The sequence below is a fragment of the Anopheles cruzii genome, chromosome 3, assembly GCF_943734635.1.
Source record: "Anopheles cruzii chromosome 3, idAnoCruzAS_RS32_06, whole genome shotgun sequence".
In the NCBI taxonomy this organism is placed as follows: Eukaryota; Metazoa; Arthropoda; class Insecta; order Diptera; family Culicidae; genus Anopheles; species Anopheles cruzii.
The window spans coordinates 48,904,546-48,923,042 of NC_069145.1; the positions used below are offsets into that span (position 1 = coordinate 48,904,546).

At 44.5% G+C, this 18,497-nt stretch overlaps 7 protein-coding genes across 9 annotated transcripts; 4 read left to right on the plus strand and 3 right to left on the minus strand.

Moving 5' to 3' along the window:
• The first annotated feature begins 935 nt into the window (after positions 1–935).
• Positions 936–5,700, plus strand: LOC128274900 (AP2-associated protein kinase 1). 2 transcript variants are annotated; one of them, XM_053013242.1, is made up of 2 exons: positions 936–2,247; positions 2,302–5,700. In XM_053013242.1, the coding sequence occupies exons 1-2, from the start codon at positions 936–938 to the stop codon at positions 4,176–4,178; spliced, it is 3,189 nt and encodes a 1,062-aa protein (XP_052869202.1). In that variant the 3' UTR covers positions 4,179–5,700. The 2 variants fall into 2 exon arrangements, with proteins under 2 accessions (XP_052869202.1, XP_052869201.1); XM_053013241.1 differs by having other exon boundaries at positions 936–5,700.
• On the minus strand, positions 5,629–6,481 carry LOC128274902 (50S ribosomal protein L27). The gene is made up of 3 exons (XM_053013243.1): positions 6,343–6,481; positions 6,109–6,272; positions 5,629–6,040 (listed from the first exon to the last, which is right to left on the minus strand). The coding sequence occupies exons 1-3, from the start codon at positions 6,401–6,403 to the stop codon at positions 5,837–5,839; spliced, it is 429 nt and encodes a 142-aa protein (XP_052869203.1). The 5' UTR covers positions 6,404–6,481; the 3' UTR covers positions 5,629–5,836.
• Positions 6,482–6,614: 133 nt separating this feature from the next.
• Positions 6,615–7,225, plus strand: LOC128270516 (ADP-ribosylation factor-like protein 16). The gene is made up of 2 exons (XM_053007921.1): positions 6,615–6,939; positions 6,996–7,225. The coding sequence occupies exons 1-2, from the start codon at positions 6,615–6,617 to the stop codon at positions 7,223–7,225; spliced, it is 555 nt and encodes a 184-aa protein (XP_052863881.1).
• A 691-nt stretch (positions 7,226–7,916) lies between these two features.
• Positions 7,917–11,844, plus strand: LOC128272585 (DNA damage-binding protein 1). Its single transcript, XM_053010419.1, has 4 exons — positions 7,917–7,977; positions 8,225–8,373; positions 8,442–10,980; positions 11,077–11,844. The coding sequence occupies exons 1-4, from the start codon at positions 7,917–7,919 to the stop codon at positions 11,742–11,744; spliced, it is 3,417 nt and encodes a 1,138-aa protein (XP_052866379.1). The 3' UTR covers positions 11,745–11,844.
• Positions 11,845–12,007: 163 nt separating this feature from the next.
• Positions 12,008–12,993, minus strand: LOC128272102 (V-type proton ATPase subunit F). Its single transcript, XM_053009836.1, has 4 exons — positions 12,809–12,993; positions 12,648–12,729; positions 12,378–12,583; positions 12,008–12,309 (listed from the first exon to the last, which is right to left on the minus strand). The coding sequence occupies exons 1-4, from the start codon at positions 12,860–12,862 to the stop codon at positions 12,268–12,270; spliced, it is 384 nt and encodes a 127-aa protein (XP_052865796.1). The 5' UTR covers positions 12,863–12,993; the 3' UTR covers positions 12,008–12,267.
• A 443-nt stretch (positions 12,994–13,436) lies between these two features.
• Positions 13,437–15,907, plus strand: LOC128271799 (probable cleavage and polyadenylation specificity factor subunit 2). 2 transcript variants are annotated; one of them, XM_053009448.1, is made up of 3 exons: positions 13,437–13,585; positions 13,651–15,440; positions 15,549–15,907. In XM_053009448.1, the coding sequence occupies exons 1-3, from the start codon at positions 13,437–13,439 to the stop codon at positions 15,827–15,829; spliced, it is 2,220 nt and encodes a 739-aa protein (XP_052865408.1). In that variant the 3' UTR covers positions 15,830–15,907. The 2 variants fall into 2 exon arrangements, with proteins under 2 accessions (XP_052865408.1, XP_052865407.1); XM_053009447.1 differs by having other exon boundaries at positions 13,651–15,907.
• On the minus strand, positions 15,610–17,865 carry LOC128270517 (uncharacterized). Its single transcript, XM_053007922.1, has 5 exons — positions 17,778–17,865; positions 17,474–17,711; positions 16,486–17,403; positions 16,122–16,407; positions 15,610–16,057 (listed from the first exon to the last, which is right to left on the minus strand). Exons 1-5 carry the CDS (start codon positions 17,787–17,789, stop codon positions 15,922–15,924), a joined length of 1,590 nt encoding a protein of 529 aa, XP_052863882.1. The 5' UTR covers positions 17,790–17,865; the 3' UTR covers positions 15,610–15,921.
• Between the last annotated feature and the right edge of the window lie 632 nt (positions 17,866–18,497).

The following is an 18,497-nucleotide window of genomic DNA, read 5'->3' on the forward strand; positions in this document are numbered from 1 at the left end:
TCCTCTTGACACCCGAGCTGTCAAAATCGGAGCATCCAGAAAAAAATGAAATCTCGCGTGTAGATGTTTCTATCGCAAAACGCATACACATACTTGTGTTGGTTGGTCGGTCGTCGTTTTCCTTCAATACAGTGCGACACAGTCGTCAAGCGCAGCAAGTGCACAGCGATTACCACGAGAACCTTTGCTGTGAAATCCGAATGTGAGATCGGAAAAATTGTGATAACTAACAAGTCGAGCAAGTCTCTGTGCAGCCTACTTCGTTGAGCTGGACCGACATCTTTGGCTGGCACCAAAGCAAAGCAAGCAGCCAAGATTATTGTGCAAAAAGTGTACACAAATAAAGAAGAAGCAGCGTAAAATATCCATCTTCGACTTTGTGCTCCAGATAAAGAAAACAGCGAATGATATTTTTCCTTTTCTGCTTGTTGCAGTAATGCGCGTTCAACCTGCAGACTTGGTAAAATAACTTGATCAAGAGCATGGACGAGTGCAAAGCATTTCGAAATCAAGCATAGGTCCAAATTTGTCAAACCACACAATATCCGATTGCGCACGTGAACATCGTCACCGTAGTCGAGAAACTATATGGGATCATATCGCTGCGAAGCCAATGGGCGAACTCCATTGATTATTATATGATTCATGCTCGTAGCAGAGGAACAGTGATAAGGGTCTCAAAGTGAATTGCTGTTCAGGCGGAACAGAAAAAGGGTAGGAAAACCACTTTAAAATGGCTAATAAGTAGATCAAACTGCCCGGTTTGACGTGAAAAAGCCAGAGTGGCGAACACTACAAACATCAGTAACCTTGTCGCCAAACTTGTGCTTTGCGTGCGTTGTGTTCATTATTGCGCGAGCGTCGGTCCGGTCCGGTGGAATACCAGTTCCGATTTGTCTGTTGACGTCGTTTAGTGGTCACCAGCAATAGGAAGGATGAAAAAGTTTATATCGAAGTTTGAAACAAAAAATGAACCCACACCGACATCCAGTAGCCGAGAGACGAACAGTTTCGTGGGCAAAACCTTCAAGCTGAGCAAAGAGAACGTAGTGACCGTTGAGGAAGTTCTGGCGGAGGGAGGATTTGCGGTGGTGTTTCTAGTCAAAGGATCGAAAGGTGAACGTTACGCCCTGAAGCGGCTCTACGTCAACAATGAGTACGATCTTGGGGTATGCAATCGAGAAATAAAGATAGCGAGCAACCTGAGCGGCCACAAAAACATCATCGGTTACATTGACCACAGTATCAACGCGAAAGGAAACGGCGGGGTGCACGAGATACTACTGTTGATGCCGTACTGCAAGACCAACTTGCTGGCTTTAATGAATGCTCGTCTCGGAACGGGATTCACTGAGCAAGAAGTGCTTCAAATTTTCTGTGACGTAGCAGAAGCAGTTGCCCGACTGCACCAGTGTCAGACACCCATAATCCATCGGGATCTGAAGGTGGAAAATATTCTGCAGAGCGACCAGGGCCACTATGTGCTGTGTGATTTTGGTTCAGCAACCGGCCGCATCCTCAATCCCAACAGCCATGGACGTACGATGGTGGAGGAAGAGATCCAGAAGTATACCACGCTGTCATACCGAGCGCCTGAAATGATCGATCTTTTCGGCGGTCAGGATATTACAGTTAAGGCAGACATTTGGGCGCTCGGATGTCTACTCTACAAGATTTGCTTTTTCACGCTTCCGTTTGGTGAGAGCGCATTGGCCATTCAAAGCGGCCAGTTCTGCATCCCGGATGGTTCGAAATATTCACGAGAATTGCACCAATTGATTCGATACATGCTGGAACCGGATCCAGAGAAACGTCCAAACATTTATCAGGTGTGTGATGTAGCTTTCAGCATTGCTGGACGTGCGAATCCGGTTCGCAATCTCACCAAATGCTCGGTTCCGGGTTTGGAAACCCTGATTGTGCCACCATTTGAGTCGGAAACCAAACGATTTTCGGTCACGTGTGGCACGGCAATGAGTGGCTCCGGGCCAAAGCCGGCAAAACCAACCTTGCAAGCACCACCCGAAGGAGGTACCAGTGTCGCACCCCGACAAAGGCCAAAAGCATCGCAGGCGAGTGCTGCTACTGTTTCCGGCGCAAGCTTTTCGCTAGGCCTACCACCAAATCCTTCACCAAAAAATATCCTATCTTCGCCGACGCCCGGTGGCGCACCTACAGGACCAGCGGAAGCACCAGAAGCATTTGTGGCAAAATTTTCGGCCAACTTTCCACCAACACCGGGAACGGGTGCAAGCACTGATCCCACTATTCTGCCCGATTATAGCAATCCTGTGCAACCAGCGGTGCCAGTAGCTACCCTCTTTGAGACAACCTATCCAGATCCGTTCCGGGAGCCAGAAATGCCTTACGGCGAGAGCAGCAACATCGTCTCGACAAATCATTCGTCATCCTCTTCGTTGTCTGTGGTGCATTCGCCTAGTCATCCGGTACCGCCGTTATCTGCCAGTAGTGCCGCATCGACTGCCACCGCCGAAGGAACGAGCTCCATCCTGGCCCCGCCGAAAATGGCCACCGGTCATAGGCGCAACGTGAGTGATACATCTGCCTTCAACAAAGCGTTCGCAACGGAAACATGTCAGTTCTTAGCATACGAGCAATCGACACACAATTACCAACAAGCTTCAATTGCGAATTCCGCAATAACTGCGCCATCCACTGTCAGCACCCACGGTTCGAACGGTTCCATACATAATATACATACACTTGTTTCGTCGGCGGCGATAGCATCAGCCCTTGAAACGCGGCCAGCGAATCTAGTTGCGGCTAGCTCCAACCCTCAGTTGCATCAACCCAGATCGAATTCTTCTGCAGGTGTTGCAGGCAGTGGAATGAACTGGAATCCGTTCGGAGATCCTACTCCGTTTGCGCAGATGACCGAAGATCACATATTCGGTGAAGAGTTTGACAAGATCAGGCAGCAAGGAAGTCAGAGTAGCTTGAAGACACCGCCTGAGGTACCACGTCATTCGTCACTTCCTCTCATCCAAGCATTGGCTACGAACACAACCCTGTCAAACGTTCAGCAGGCCGCCCAATTTTCGCCTGAAAACCTTCCCGATACGCTTGCTGACGATGATGACGACCCGTTCAGCTCGGCCCCATTTTCTCTCCCATCTCTGCGCGGGGGTGGAAAATCGTTCAAGGCTCTCACCTCGCGCAAGGTGATTGTAATTGACGGTGGTTTTAGCACGCAGCTTGCCGAACATGTCGGTCCAAAAGTGGACAACGACCCGCTCTGGACGTCCCGTTTCAATGCGACCAATCCAAGCGCGGTGCTGGAGACACATCTCGACTTTCTCAAGGCCGGTGCGGACTGTATCACGACCAACACGTACCAGGCGTCACTCGAAGGTTACATGGATTTCCTTGATCTTAACGAAGATGAATCGCTCAAGCTCATCCGGGCGAGCGTTGAACTGGCGCGGCTCGCTCGCACCCGATACATAGCTGAAAAACAGGAGAACAAATCCCACAAGATTCCGTGGATCGTCGGATCGATTGGACCCTACGGAGCACACTTGCACGACGGCTCAGAGTACACTGGGGCGTACGCTGATCAAGTGCCAGCAAACCGTCTTCAAAAGTGGCATCGACCACGAATCAATGCCATCGTCGCTGCCGGGGTCGATGCATTGGCGATCGAAACCATTCCCTGTAGGGTGGAAGCGGAAGCGTTATTGGAACTACTCACAACCGAACATCCGGGCGTACGTTTTTGGATATCGTTCCAGTGTCGCGACGGAACCACCATTGCACACGGAGAAAACTTTGCCGACACGGTCATTGATTTGTGGTCGAAAGCGGCGTTGCTAGCCAATCACAATTTGTTGGCAATCGGCGTTAACTGCGTACATCCACAATACGTTACACCGTTGCTACGATCCGTTACCGAGCGACGAGGAGCTTCGTCCGAAGCTGGTAGTTGCTGTGATCGTATACCTATGATCGTATATCCAAATTCTGGCGAACAATGGGATGCAGTTACCGCTTCTTGGCATGGAACCGAGAATGTCGTACCGCTTGAAACATACATACCCCAGTGGGTGGAGTGTGGTGCAAAGTTCATTGGAGGCTGCTGTCGGACGAATGCACGAGACGTGAGACGCTTGAAAAAAACAATTATCTCGCTTTACGGAAGTCGCATCAGTGAGCAATAGGCATGAGGATTCGAAGCTTTGATTTAATTTGAATTTAATTTGCTAAAATGACATACGACCCTGTTGGCGTACTAGTTGACCAGCATGTTGAAACCTAATAATTATAGAACTCAACGGTGGTTAAGTGTGAGTTCGTTAAACTAAAATTATACAATTGCAAATATCTACCAATGTGCGCACTAAAGCTTCGGAAAGGGTAAGACGAGTCCACAGATGCTTTGTGTTTAGCCTATTATCTGAAAACTAATCAATGGCACGCGTGGGTTATTAGCCGAAAGTTGGTAAAGACATTGAAGAACTTTTTGCCAGCTACAGAACTCGTCTTTCAAGTAACAAAATATGTTGTATCCCGCATGATACGGTATTTCTTCAACAGACACGAGGAATATAAAGCGTATTGAAAGAGTATTGAATAATGAAACGTGTTTGGCCCTTCTTTTCGCATTCTAGTCTTTGTTTTCAAATGTAATAGGTTCTGATGTTCATGTGGTAGAAAGCATTCCAGCAATCACCCATGCAACGATTATTGTTATTGTTTGGTATTTACTGATAATTTTCTAGAATTATCCTACAACAACACTTCGCTAAATTGCATCTTTAGCATAGTATTAGGTTCAAAGAGATGCGAGCAGAACACTTTCAAACATTATAATCACTTCCACCAATCAAAAGAGAACATTTTCTAAGTCAGTGTAATATGCATATGATGTATGTATGGTTAATTTTATTATTAGCTGAATTATTTGCACGTCGCAATGTTTAGTAAAACTAGAATTTTCATATACAAATCTTGTGAAACCATAGTAGTTAAGCGGAGTAGGTAGGTGAATAAGTAGCGCAATGCAAAGACATACCTGCTTTTCAGCAAAGCTATTATCAAGAAGACAGCCACATGATGAAATATTAGGTTAGGTTAAAAAGATGATATTATTTATAACAATAGGCAATGCATTACCTGTTTTCGAGTGTGTGGTTAAGGTTTCCGATATTGTCTAACAGTCAAAGAATACAATTATTTTCGACACATAGCAGCAGCGTGTTCAGCTTTTATTCCCTTCAACATACTCTCCTCTATCAAATGTTCACTTGTTCCGCTATCATTTTATTCGTTCTATGAATACGATAAACGATTGAACAAACAAATGTTGCACGAAAAGTTACACAACGACGATGGCAAAGATGAGAAAAGCTGAAAGAAAAAGCCCCAGAATTCGATTCATCGGATAACGCATTCTTATCTACCAGCATACCACGCGTTCAACAGTTCTATAGATCACCTATTAACTATCCAGGCAAGGGATGCGACAATGTTTCCCGTGATATGCTTAAGTGAATATTCACAAATAACAATGTGTAATATCGTAACACTTATTGAAACGTCTTAATTGGAGGTCCATGTAACGTTCGTTTATTCTTTTCTTATCTTAGTTTCCATGCAAAAAATGCGAAGAGAAAATAGTGAAGAAAGATAAAATACAGGGCATGTGTAGGGTATTGGCACTCTAATTGCTATCGTAGCTGCAATACTAAAATATTGAGGCAAATGCTAATAAATTCAATGAACGCCAAGCAACATTTTCCTCGCTAGCCAACCTCACAAAATCGGAAAGAAAATATGCGTTTTAATTGTACGTCGTTTGCTTTATTTTTGAACTCATTTAAACTTCATCGACTAACTTAAAACGGATGTGCTGAAGCTCCGGAACGACATTGAAAAATTTCTTATAGATGGTTTGTCCTTCACGGCCAGCATAACAACGTTGCACCCACGTGTGTTCCAGGTTTGGATCAAGTTGTTCGCATGTGACATAAACTTTTCCATGTTCCATTGCAAAAAGTGTGCCGTTCCTTCCCAGTCCAACCTGAACAATTGAAAACCACACTTGAATCTACTAACGCTGATTTCTAAAACAATACTAATATTCCTTACATTCAATCCAGGATGAAAACGAGGTGTTCGTTGGGTGACCAATATAGATCCAGCTGAGACGTTATGTCCATCCTGCACTTTCCAACCGCGATGTTTCGGCCGAGGATTCTTGGGAGGGTTCCTTGAACTGCCCCCAGTTTTCTTGGAAGCGTTTCGGAAAATAGCTATAATCAAGGGTTCGAATTTGCGATTAAGTGATTGATGCCAAACTACGCAGTGAAAGTGAATTATTACTCATAAAAGGACTATTGTTAGTCGAACTCCGACTTAATCGCCACAGAATCGTGTTATTCATGGTAAGCTCACAACTAAATTCTTACTAAACCGGTGGCCAACGAACTCGTTCGCTTACGTAAACATACTCTTGTAAACATGTCATCAGTTGTCAAGCTGATGCCCTTAAGGAAAGGAAAAGTTAAATCGGGTCAACTAGTGAACGAACGAACGTATCGATCAAACAAAAAATAGTGTTTTGTGTTCTCACACGTTATATTCGCATAAATAAAATGTCTTATCTTTGTCTGGGGCCTATGAGTGCAGGAAAAACGCTTTTGCTGACATGTTTACAAAAACCAGAATCGGTGAACTTTACCTCTCATTCCGTACCGAGTGTGGGCACTAATTTATACACCATCAAAATACCTCCTATTGTTATCGATGAAAAAGATGTAAATCAAAAAATCCCTGCTCCCGGAAAGCGCAAAGACCTCGTGCAGGTGCGTGAGGTTGGTGGCTGTCTAGCACCTATTTGGCGCGATTATCTTCTAGCTCCCGTTGAAAAACTTATGTATGTGGTCGACACATCTAATCTTTGTCAAATTTCCGCGGCAGGTAAAGTAATCAGAACCATCAGTAAACTAAACCAATAAAGATTCTGTTTTCCACAGGCGTCCTTTTGTACTCCATGCTCGCCGAACCAAAATTACAGAGAACAAAGTTTTTGCTTGTGTTGTCCAAAATGGATCTGGCCTACCGTCAAATGAGGAATGAAGCGCTCCTGATGCTTCAGATGGAAAAGTTCCAAAAGCAAATACCTCAAAACATCACAATAGTGCAGTTCAGTGCTATAACAAAGGAAGGAATGGACGAAATATACGATTGGTTAGCGGCTATCTAGATTAAATGTTTTTTTAGTATCATGTTGATACCATCAACAGTTCTTGTTAATGCACTAATAAACTATGAATGTAACAAATCCTTCGTTGTTACTAGTTGAATGACCAATTGTATATTTTGGGCAACGAACAGGTTTAGACACTGCAGGATGTGAAATTTTCTATGTGTAGTAGCAAAAGAACTTCGGAATATCAACAAAACGACGCTAGCAAACGATTCCATCCCAATTCGGGTTCTCAAATCGCTACCACTTGTTGCTACGCAGGATTTGGCTTTTAATAGTGTTTCCTAGCACAACTCGAATATAACTATGAATATGCAAATATTTAGGTTCATGAATATCATTTTAATATATGATCTAAACAAGCAAGATCTAAAGAAATAAGTATAATAAGTATAAAGTTATTTCATTCGTGTTTTTGGTGAAGTGTAAAATGAAATAAAATGACGAATGATGAATGATTCAATTCGAAACCAACCGTTTCAACCGAAACCGTTCTAAAATCGTTCCTCTGCCCATCTCTAGTTCCTCGAGCACGCAATGTGTCAAAGCTTAGATTGTCAAAGATATCGAATTCGGTGGGAACGCGTACGCTTAATGTAAGTGTGGAAAATTGTTTTACGAAAAGTGGAAAATAAGCTCAATTCACCATTTCGCATCGGTTGAAAAGCCGACAGACCTTTCGTAGGAAATGGCGCACAATTACGTTGTGACTGCCCAGAAACCGACGGCTGTTACCGCTTGCGTGACCGGTAAGTGTGAGGGCATCAAGGGCCACCTTCGGCGATGAAAATATTTATTTCTCTCTGAGGAAATTAAAGTGGTAACAAAACACAGTAGTTGAAGTGATAGCATTGATTTGTTGCCGCGTAGCGCGTTAATAAAGAGCGGCTTGAAAAAGCAGAATTTGAAAAGTAGTGATGGAATCATTTCCTGGCGTCGTCTGTATAGGTTATGTTGTCATTGAGGTTTCGAGAATACTTTTTCTACTCGACACAGGCAACTTCACATCCTCGAGTGATCTGAACCTTATCGTGGCCAAAAATTCACGGTTGGAAATTTACCTAGTAACACCCGAAGGATTGCGCCCTCTTAAGGAAGTTGGAATAAATGGCAAAATAGCAGTAATGAAATTGTTCCGCCCGGCGGTATGTTCCAAATTGGTCTTAAAGCTCAGGTTGCGATCCATAAAATTAACTCAATCGTCACTTTTCAGGAGGAAACGAAAGATTTAATATTCATTCTAACACATCGATACAACGCAATGATTCTGCAGTGCTCGGTCCAGGGCGATGACATCGAAATCATCACTAAAGCGCACGGAAATGTGGCGGATCGAGTCGGCAAACCAGCCGAGACGGGCATCCTGGCGGTCATCGACCCGAAGGCTCGTGTTATCGGAATGAGGCTGTACGAGGGATTGTTTAAAATTATTCCACTCGACAAGGAAACCAGTGAACTGAAGGCTACGAGTTTGCGGATGGAAGAGATGAACGTGCAAGATGTAGAGTTCCTGTACGGCGCGACACACCCCACGTTGATTGTCATTCATCAGGATATTAATGGGCGACACATCAAGACGCACGAGATCAACCTAAAAGATAAGGAATTTACTAAAATTGCCTGGAAGCAGGATAACGTAGAAACAGAAGCTACGATGCTGATCGCGGTCCCAATGCCGCTCGGCGGGGCCATAGTGATCGGTCAGGAATCGATCGTTTACCATGATGGTGATAGCTACGTGGCCGTTGCGCCTGCCATCATAAAACAGAGCACGATAAATTGCTACGCTAGAATCGATAGCAAGGGTTTGCGATACCTGCTCGGCAATATGGCCGGAAATTTGTTCATGATGTTTCTTGAAACGGAGGAAAACGCTAAAAAACAAACGACAGTTCGCGACATAAAGGTAGAGCTACTTGGGGAAATTACCATTCCGGAGTGCATCACGTATCTCGACAATGGTGTGCTGTTCATTGGCTCGAGGCATGGCGATTCGCAGCTTGTAAAATTGAACACTACCGCGGGAGAGAACGGCGCATACGTGATGCTAATGGAAACGTTCACAAACTTGGCCCCAATCTTGGACATGTGTGTTGTGGACTTGGAGCGCCAAGGCCAGGGACAAATGATCACCTGTTCGGGTAGCTTTAAAGAGGGCTCGTTGCGCATCATACGTAACGGGATCGGCATTCAAGAACATGCCTGCATCGATTTGCCCGGCATCAAAGGCATGTGGGCGCTGCGTGTTGGCATCGATGATTCACCCTATGATAATACGCTCGTTCTTTCGTTCGTGGGCCACACGCGCATCCTGACGCTGTCAGGCGAGGAGGTTGAAGAGACAGAGATTGCCGGCTTTCTAAGTGACCAACAAACGTTCTATTGTGCAAACGTTTTGCACGGTCAGATATTGCAAGTTACACCGGGATCGGCGCGCTTGATATCGTGCGAAAATAAATCCATGATCTGCGAATGGAAACCACCGGATGATAAACGCATCGGCGTAGTGGCAGCGAATTCAACGCAAGTCGTCTGCGCCACGGCTCGAGACATTCATTATCTCGAGATTGGCGACGGAAAACTGGAACACCGGACGAAGATAAAACTGGATTATGAGGTTGCCTGTCTGGACATTTCGCCGCTGGACGAAGAGGCGAACCAAGCGGAGTATGTGGCCGTCGGCTTATGGACAGAGATTTCGGCGTGTGTACTGCGACTTCCAACGCTGGAGTTCCTGCATAAGGAAAAGCTGGGAGGAGAAATTATTCCTCGATCGATATTGATGGCTGCCTTTGAAGGGATTAACTATCTACTGTGTGCGCTTGGTGATGGATCCATGTTTTACTTCGTACTAAACAAATCATCCGGAACACTCACGGATCAGAAGAAGGTAACCCTTGGCACGCAACCCACAATACTGAAAACGTTTCGCTCGCTATCAACGACAAACGTGTTCGCCTGCTCCGATCGGCCGACGGTCATCTACAGCTCTAACCACAAGCTTGTTTTTTCAAACGTCAACCTGAAAGAAGTGAATCATATGTGTTCGCTCAATGCCGAAGCCTACCAAGATTCACTGGCCCTGGCGACGAAAAATTCGGTAATTCTAGGCACAATCGATGAAATACAAAAGTTACATATTCGCACCGTGCCACTCGGGGAATCGCCGCGGCGAATCGCATACCAAGAAGCATCGCAAACATTTGGCGTCATCACGTACCGCATGGATATGCAGGATTCGAGCGGACTGACGCCATCCCGCCAAAGTGCTTCGACACAGACAAGTAACATTACGTCGTCGAGTAACATGGGCTTGCTGAAACCAGGCGCCAGCAACACGGAATTCGGACAGGAGGTTGAGGTGCACAACCTTCTTATTATCGATGAAAACACCTTCGAAGTGCTGCACGCGCATCAGTTCATGCAGACCGAATACGCACTGTCACTTATGTCGGCCCGGCTTGGCAATGATCCGAACACGTACTACGTTGTCGGTACCGGGCTGGTTAATCCGGAGGAGCCGGAACCGAAGGTCGGTCGCATCATCATCTACCGGTACTCGGAGAACGAGCTCACGCAAATCAGTGAAAAGGAGATAAAAGGCGCCTGTTACTCGTTGGTAGAGTTTAATGGTCGGGTGCTGGCCTGCATCAACTCGACTGTGCGACTATTTGAGTGGACTGACGATAAGGATCTTCGGTTGGAATGTAGCCATTTCAACAACGTGCTGGCGCTTTACTGCAAAACAAAAGGTTAGTACGCTATGCAATACCAGTACACCAGTGGTGTCGTTCAGCGTTTACGTGAAATTTGGTAACTAAATTTTGAACTGTTTGGTTGTTTGGTAGGCGATTTTATACTGGTTGGCGACTTGATGCGCTCGATAACGCTGCTACAGTACAAGCAAATGGAGGGAAGCTTCGAGGAGATAGCACGTGACTACCAGCCGAATTGGATGACATCAGTAGAGATACTGGACGATGATGCTTTTCTCGGAGCGGACAACAGCAGCAATTTGTTCGTTTGCCTCAAGGATAGTGCGGCCACTACAGACGAGGAGCGCCAAATGATGCCTGAAGTGGCCCAGTTTCATCTCGGTGATCTGGTGAATGTTTTTCGTCATGGTTCGTTGGTTATGCAAAACATTGGCGAACGAACAACGCCAACCAGCGGCTGTGTGCTGTTTGGCACAGTTAGCGGCTCGATTGGACTGGTAACACAGATCCAGAGCGAGTTCTACGAGTTTCTGCGCAAGCTGCAGGACAATCTGACTAACACAATCAAGTCAGTAGGCAAGATCGATCACGCGCTGTGGCGGAGTTTTCACACGGAGATGAAAACGGAACGCTGTGAGGGATTTATCGATGGCGATTTGGTGGAAAGTTTTTTGGACCTTAATCGCGAAAAAATGCGTGAAGCGGCTCTTGGTCTCGAGATTGACGTTAATGGGTCCAAGCGGGAGGCCACCGTTGATGATATCATCAAAATTGTGGAAGATCTAACGAGAATACATTAACTCTGCTATCAATAACGCTGAACGGTGAACTTGTGGAAGATAATATGTATTTTTTTCGCGTACATTTACGTGCTTTCGTCGCTCTATGGAAAGGGACTGATTCATTGTACCCAGGATTGATACCACGTAATAAACCAAAATAAATGAGTAAGATTCGATGCAATCGTAAACACCGCGCTTGATCAGATTATTGATCGAAATGTATACCCAGATAGAATCAGAAAAATACAGATTTTCACTGTTCAGCAAACTGTCAGCGCATGTACAGGCTTAGAAGAATTATTCTTTTATTTCAACTACAAATACATAACAATACCGAGGACAGAAGTCTTAAGCAAACATACATGCATATATGCAACGTTTGTAAGTGAAGTACTTTCAAGTACAGTAATTTCTTGTGCAGCTATCATATGTGTGCAGTTGCCGGGAAGTAAAGCAAAACAGAATAAAAGAAAGAATTGGTTCGGCTCAGGAATGCTACAAAGTGTAATTCTTCTGCTGTGCTGTTTACTGTGGCTTTGCTTTAGCCGCGGTTGGCAATCATATCGTCAGGATTGAACATTCCCTGCAAAGCGATACAAATATTCGTGAATTGATTGAGTCAGCGCCTTTGCCGGGCTTTCTATAATTTACCTTTGCGCGACGTAAAATGGAATCCTTGCTTGCGTCGTACGGATGATCTTTGGAAGGAATTTCAAGCACTGCAGGAGTGGGGGCAGTGTGTGCATCGATCACATGACGGATCAACTCGGCGTAATTTTGGTTAATGAGAATAATGTCGATATCGTCTCGTTTAATGAAACGTTTAAAACAATCCTCAATTTCACTCACAGCAGTATCTGGAATTGAATGGAAAATAGTCAAAACCCGTACACAGCCCAGTGACTTACTGCATGGTCATACTTTTGTCAACTACCATGAAGTTGGGATGACGGTTTTTGTTTATTTCGCCAACTCCTCCTAGCAAGAAGCCTACACAAGTGTCCTGCAAGCGGATAAAGAAGAAAAAGGACTTGTGCAAATTTTTCAGAGGCACAAAACGTATCGCGGTCGCAAAGTTTTACCTCATCACCAATGACAGAAATTAATTTGCCTTTGACTGCCGATAGAAGGGCCATTTTGCCAACAGTTTATAATTTTGATTCAGGAAGTTTATATTCACACAATAAAATACCACTGTTTTCACAAATTTTCAAGTAACCAAACTGTTTTGACGAAGTAAAGTCACCTGACTGAGATTGAGTGTAGAGATCATGCACACTAAACGCGCGGGACGACATTTTCAAAGTGTCTAAAATAGAGCTACACTCACACTGATGTAAAATGTCTCGTTCTCTATGGAAACATTTTGAGCTACTTGAGCTGCAACAAGAAAAATCAATTTGTGCGTTCTTAAGAATAGTTCTTTTAAATTTTCTCAAAACATGCTATTTGCTTGGATTTAGCAATAATTTTATATACGAAATAGGGGTTATGTTTGAAATGATTGCAGTTTCCGATTTTAGCTCAACAATAGCTTCGGCGTCGGCCTCTACCGCGTGACGTTTTGTTTAATGCCGAAAAGCAATCAAAACAGTGCGCTCATTATTTGCCGCATTCTGTCAGCGGAAATTACGGGTCTAACCAGTGTAAAAGAAAACTTATTGTAAAACTTATTGTAAAACTTATTGTGTTTATGTTCAATATTAAACCATGACGTCGATCATTAAACTCCATGCCGTATCTGGGGCCATGGATGAATCGCCTCCATGCTACGTGCTGCAGGTTGATGATGTTCGTTTCCTGTTAGATTGCGGTTGGGACGAAAAATTTGATCAAAGCTTCATCAAGGAAATAAAGAAGTAAGTTGCCCGGGCCTTACATGGATATGAGCAAGTTAACTAACAATGCCTGTTTGTCTTATAAGGTATGTGCATACAATCGATGCTGTGCTGCTTTCCTACCCTGATGGGTGTCACTTGGGTGCCTTGCCCTACCTTGTCGGCAAGCTCGGGCTCAATTGCCCGATATACGCAACGATCCCGGTGTATAAAATGGGCCAAATGTTCATGTACGACATGTTCATGTCGCACTACAATATGCACGACTTTGACCTCTTCTCGCTGGACGATATAGACACAGCGTTCGATAAAATTGTGCAGCTCAAGTACAACCAAAGCGTGGCCATGAAGGGCAAGGGTTACGGCATTACAATTACTCCGTTGCCAGCAGGGCACTTGATTGGTGGAACGATATGGAAAATTGTAAAAGTCGGCGAAGAGGACATCGTGTACGCAACGGATTTTAACCATAAAAAAGAACGGCACCTAAACGGCTGCGAACTCGAAAAGTTGCAACGCCCTTCCCTGCTCATCACGGATGCATACAATGCACGCTACCAACAGGCCCGTCGACGGGCTCGTGATGAGAAATTCATGACAAATATTCTGCAAACTCTTCGCAACAACGGCAACGTGCTTGTGACGGTTGATACGGCAGGTCGCGTGCTGGAGTTGGCACACATGCTCGATCAGTTGTGGAAAAACAAGGAGTCCGGTCTGATGGCTTACTCGTTGGCCCTTCTCAACAACTTCAGCTATAACGTAGTAGAATTTGCCAAAAGCCAGATCGAGTGGATGAGCGATAAGCTGATGAAAAGTTTCGAAGGCGCGCGCAACAACCCGTTCGCCTTCAAACATCTGCGGCTTTGTCATACGATGGCCGACCTGGCGAAGGTTCCCAGCCCAAAGGTAGTGCTCGCCAGTTCGGCCGATATGGAAAGTGGATTTTCGCGAGAATTGTTCCTCCAATGGGCACCACACGCCAGCAACAGCATCATCATCACCAGTCGATCGTCACCTGGTACCTTAGCTCGCGATCTAATCGAGAACGGCGGAAACGGGCGCAAAATCGAGATGGACATTCGGCGTAGAATCGAGCTGGAAGGGGCAGAGCTGGATGAGTTCATGCGAACGGAAGGAGAAAAAATGAATCGGTCGATAAAAAAGCGCGACTTGGATGAAAGTAGCTCTGATTCAGACGACGAGCTGGAAATGAATATTATTACCGGCAAACACGACATCGTGGTTCGGCCGGAAGGTCGTTCGCACACTGGATTTTTTAAATCAAGCAAAAAACACTACGCAATGTTTCCCTTTCACGAAGAAAAAATCAAGTACGATGAATATGGTGAAATCATTCAACCGGAAGACTATCGTATGGTGGATCTAGTTCCTGAAACTAACGGGGACGACAATAAGGAAAACAGCATTAAGATGGAAGAAATCAAAAAGGAGAAAGAAGATGAGGTAACTGCCCTCAACAGACCCACGAAATGTGTTCAGGCACGTAAACCGATCGAAGTGAACGCACAGGTTCAGTTCATCGATTTCGAAGGTCGGTCCGATGGTGAATCGTTGTTAAAAATCCTATCCCAGCTTCGCCCTCGACGGGTGGTGGTGGTTCGCGGATCTCCCGCCAACACTTCGCACATTGCAGAACACTGCCAACAAAACATAGGGGCGCGCGTTTTCACTCCCAATCGAGGGGAAATAATTGATGCCACCACGGAGACCCATATTTATCAGGTGCGTTTAACTGAGGCCCTCGTGTCACAGCTCGAATTTCAAAAGGGTAAAGATGCTGAACTAGCTTGGGTAGACGCGCAGATTGTTATTCGCAACAAGCGCATTGACACCATTGCCGAAAAGGATGCTGGTGCGTCTGGCACGATATCTGCCAATTCCGCCAGTAGAATTACGTCCGAAACGAACGGTGCCGCGATTGACTCAACGATGGACGTGGATGAACTGGACGTGGTGGAAGATAAAATAGATAAACAGATTCTCACGTTAGAGCCCTTATCAGCCGAGGATTTACCGCCTCACAATCCGGTGTTTATTAACGAGTTGAAATTGATCGACTTCAAACAGGTGTTAATGAGAAGCAACATTGCGTCCGAGTTTTCTGGGGGTGTTTTGTGGTGCAGTAATGGAACTGTAGCCTTACGACGAGTCGATACCGGACGAGTGACGATTGAAGGTTGTATCTCTGAAGATTACTACAAAATAAGGGACCTTTTGTACGAGCAATATGCTATTATTTAATTGATTGATGGCTCGGAAATGAAAAAAAAAACTTATGTTTGTGGTCGGAAATGAAGTTGTTGGAAATAGAACGAACATTAAAAGTCTGTGCTTCAACCGGGGAGAGCAGAGTTAATATCGAATTCGTTTGACTGTCGTGGAAGCGCTAGGTGGGTATCTATAAAATATTGGCCGATATCACATCCATCCTCGTCGAATATTTGCACTTCCCATAGCTGATCGTTGTTGCTGCAAGGAAACGTAATAAATTAAAAGCATAATCTTTAATGCTTCGTGTAGTGTTATCCCTTACATAATCAAGGCATCGATTTCCTTATCTATAAGGACGTTTTGCAGCTGTTCGATAGCTTCGATGTGACATTCCTTAACACGCTGGGCGTTTGCAATTGTGCACCCTACCGCAAGGAATGGCACGTAGCTGAATCTTTCTTCCCATAATCGTAACTCATTCATTCTAACCGTAGCCGTATTACCATAGTCAACGTAGAACACATATGCCGTGTTATCTTCGAAGAAGTCGATTACTTTTGCGCGATACCACTGATTTTCGTACATTGCCAGCACCAACTCACCAGAACCTGTTGGCAAAAAACGCTTGCTATGATTGAGCAAAAAGCTTCATTGATGTAATTAAAAAGGCACGAAGAAAAACTTACACGGAAAGCGTTTAATCTCTCTATACAGAGCTACTGAATCAGGGTCATTCAATTTATACGGCAAGGATTCGATGTCCGAGCGAACTGCTTGGCATTCTGGAACTATTTGCGCGTAGAAAAGGTTCACATCATCAACATACGTGGGTTGTAATGTTACTCGGGTGTTTGGTTGGGGAACTTCCATTTGCGCCTTTACGTCGACCACAATAGTATCTTTATCCAGTGTCCATCCGTTCGGATCCCGCTCGACATGCCGTAGTCGACAGTTGCTTCCCTTAAAGCAACGTTTCGTTCGTGGGTTGTAAAATTTGCAGATAGTGGCATCATCCTTTGGAACGAAACCCAGCAGCGCTTTCGTTGCATTGGTCGTAGTCTCCGGTAATTCGTTCCACTGCTCTACCTCTTCCGCCGTTGGATTTTGTAGAGGGTTTCTTTCTTCGACTGGCGCTGGCGTGTTCGGATTATGCTGCACTTCAACATTAACCATGTTACTTTCATCGATGGAAATAACGCGGCATTCCAGTTCGTCGAATTGTTTGAACATTGGATCCCTCACATCAGATCGAATACGACATCTCATCACTCTTGATGGTTTATTTTGACACGATGAAGGTAGTTCGGCAATTGTAAGTGTGTCATCGTATGATACAGTTTCTCCCGTGTCTAGCATATAAAAGAAGCTTTTATTCTGGCTAGACGCAATAGAGGAACTGCGTACCGCGCGAAACCAAAATCCATCCAGAAGCACACAAAATACCACACCAGCTGAGGGTAGTTTCGTAAGTATGGGTTTCTGGTCGTTCTGAAGCTGCTTACACCATTTATCATCGTTTTCCTCGACGTCAATTGCGTAAACGACGTTCTCAAGGGACGGAGGAATGTAAACGATCAATAGTTTAATGGCTTGATTTGGTTCATCTAAAATTGCGTATTCAAGCGTATTATCAGTAAAACACATTTAGATTGTGCTGGATTACCGATGACTTACACTTGATCAATGGTTTGATGTAGTCCGACATCGGCTCAGCAGCTGCTTCTTCTTGGAGGTAAGATTGTTGCTTGGTGACATTCTTGCACTCTTCAAACAACAGCTCTTTCCAATCGCAAACAAAATTTTGCACTGCCTTGCTCATAGTCATGAGTTCTTCGTATTCCTTGAGGATATTTGGCATCTGCTTACTTTCATCCTCCGATGCTTGAAATAAACGATTCTCCAAAAGTTTTACCTAAACCGCATTATGGTACGCGTTATTAAAAGTTCTAAACAAATTCATATCTTAGATGTAACATACCTTTCCTAACATCGTTTGGTGGATGGTGTTTGCAAAACCGATTTGCTTCTCGAAAAATTCACGAGAAACTTTGCATAAATTTCGAAATTGCTCTTGTTCCATTTTTCATTTGCTTCTGCAGCAGCTCAAAAGAACCGATCTTAAGTACTCCAACGCAACGCGCGATTAGGAGGTTGCTTTTTTTGCACGCGGACACACTTTTCTTTCCTGGTAAAGAGCTCGCTGTTTCACCGGCTTGATGAATGTTAAAGTTTGCTACTCACTCTTGTTGTTGTTATTCTCATTTGACAGATTTGAAGCAAAGAGCTTCTTTCTTTCTTTCATGTGCTTTCGCTCACTTTTTCTTGAAGAAGAGAGCAAAACAACAATTTTCTTGCATTTTTATATTCGATAACTTAAAATACAAGAAAATTGAGTATTTGCTTCGAGCTAACAAGCGAGACTATTGAAAATCGACGGCGTAACGAAATGGCAGTCCAATATGAACGCTAGATTCGAGGTATATTATCTTAGCTACGATTTAATGGGAAAACATTCAGATAAATGCCACTGCGCTACCTTTCGGTTAGTTTTTGTTTAGTTACTTTGGTTAGAGCTACGATGTAGGACGTACAATGGTATATTGAAGTCCCGTACTGTAAAGCGTAAACCCGAAGTGTCTTATGACAGTACTGACAGTGTTATTCTGGCGCGAAGATAGCTTTAGTCAATTGAGAAACA

What these genes read in the sequence shown, in the direction of transcription:
- LOC128274900 (XM_053013241.1), top strand. Translation starts at nt 936, where the DNA reads ATGAAAAAGTTTATATCGAAGTTTGAAACAAAAAATGAACCCACACCG.
- LOC128274902 (XM_053013243.1), bottom strand. Translation starts at nt 6,403, where the DNA reads ATGAATAACACGATTCTGTGGCGATTAAGTCGGAGTTCGACTAACAAT. An exon ending in TAACAATAGTCCTTTTATGA is followed by an intron (nt 6,273 to 6,342) that starts GTAATAATTCAC and finishes CCTTGATTATAG; the next exon opens with CTATTTTCCGAAACGCTTCC. An exon ending in GTTTTCATCCTGGATTGAAT is followed by an intron (nt 6,041 to 6,108) that starts GTAAGGAATATT and finishes TCAATTGTTCAG; the next exon opens with GTTGGACTGGGAAGGAACGG.
- LOC128270516 (XM_053007921.1), top strand. Translation starts at nt 6,615, where the DNA reads ATGTCTTATCTTTGTCTGGGGCCTATGAGTGCAGGAAAAACGCTTTTG. An exon ending in TTGTCAAATTTCCGCGGCAG is followed by an intron (nt 6,940 to 6,995) that starts GTAAAGTAATCA and finishes TGTTTTCCACAG; the next exon opens with GCGTCCTTTTGTACTCCATG.
- LOC128272585 (XM_053010419.1), top strand. Translation starts at nt 7,917, where the DNA reads ATGGCGCACAATTACGTTGTGACTGCCCAGAAACCGACGGCTGTTACC. An exon ending in TGAAATTGTTCCGCCCGGCG is followed by an intron (nt 8,374 to 8,441) that starts GTATGTTCCAAA and finishes GTCACTTTTCAG; the next exon opens with GAGGAAACGAAAGATTTAAT. An exon ending in GCTTTACTGCAAAACAAAAG is followed by an intron (nt 10,981 to 11,076) that starts GTTAGTACGCTA and finishes GTTGTTTGGTAG; the next exon opens with GCGATTTTATACTGGTTGGC.
- LOC128272102 (XM_053009836.1), bottom strand. Translation starts at nt 12,862, where the DNA reads ATGGCCCTTCTATCGGCAGTCAAAGGCAAATTAATTTCTGTCATTGGT. An exon ending in TTTCTGTCATTGGTGATGAG is followed by an intron (nt 12,730 to 12,808) that starts GTAAAACTTTGC and finishes ATCCGCTTGCAG; the next exon opens with GACACTTGTGTAGGCTTCTT. An exon ending in CTTCATGGTAGTTGACAAAA is followed by an intron (nt 12,584 to 12,647) that starts GTATGACCATGC and finishes ATTCAATTCCAG; the next exon opens with ATACTGCTGTGAGTGAAATT.
- LOC128271799 (XM_053009447.1), top strand. Translation starts at nt 13,437, where the DNA reads ATGACGTCGATCATTAAACTCCATGCCGTATCTGGGGCCATGGATGAA. An exon ending in TTCATCAAGGAAATAAAGAA is followed by an intron (nt 13,586 to 13,650) that starts GTAAGTTGCCCG and finishes TTGTCTTATAAG; the next exon opens with GTATGTGCATACAATCGATG.
- LOC128270517 (XM_053007922.1), bottom strand. An exon ending in CATCAAACCATTGATCAAGT is followed by an intron (nt 17,404 to 17,473) that starts GTAAGTCATCGG and finishes ACGCAATTTTAG; the next exon opens with ATGAACCAAATCAAGCCATT. An exon ending in GAAATCGATGCCTTGATTAT is followed by an intron (nt 16,058 to 16,121) that starts GTAAGGGATAAC and finishes GTTTCCTTGCAG; the next exon opens with CAACAACGATCAGCTATGGG.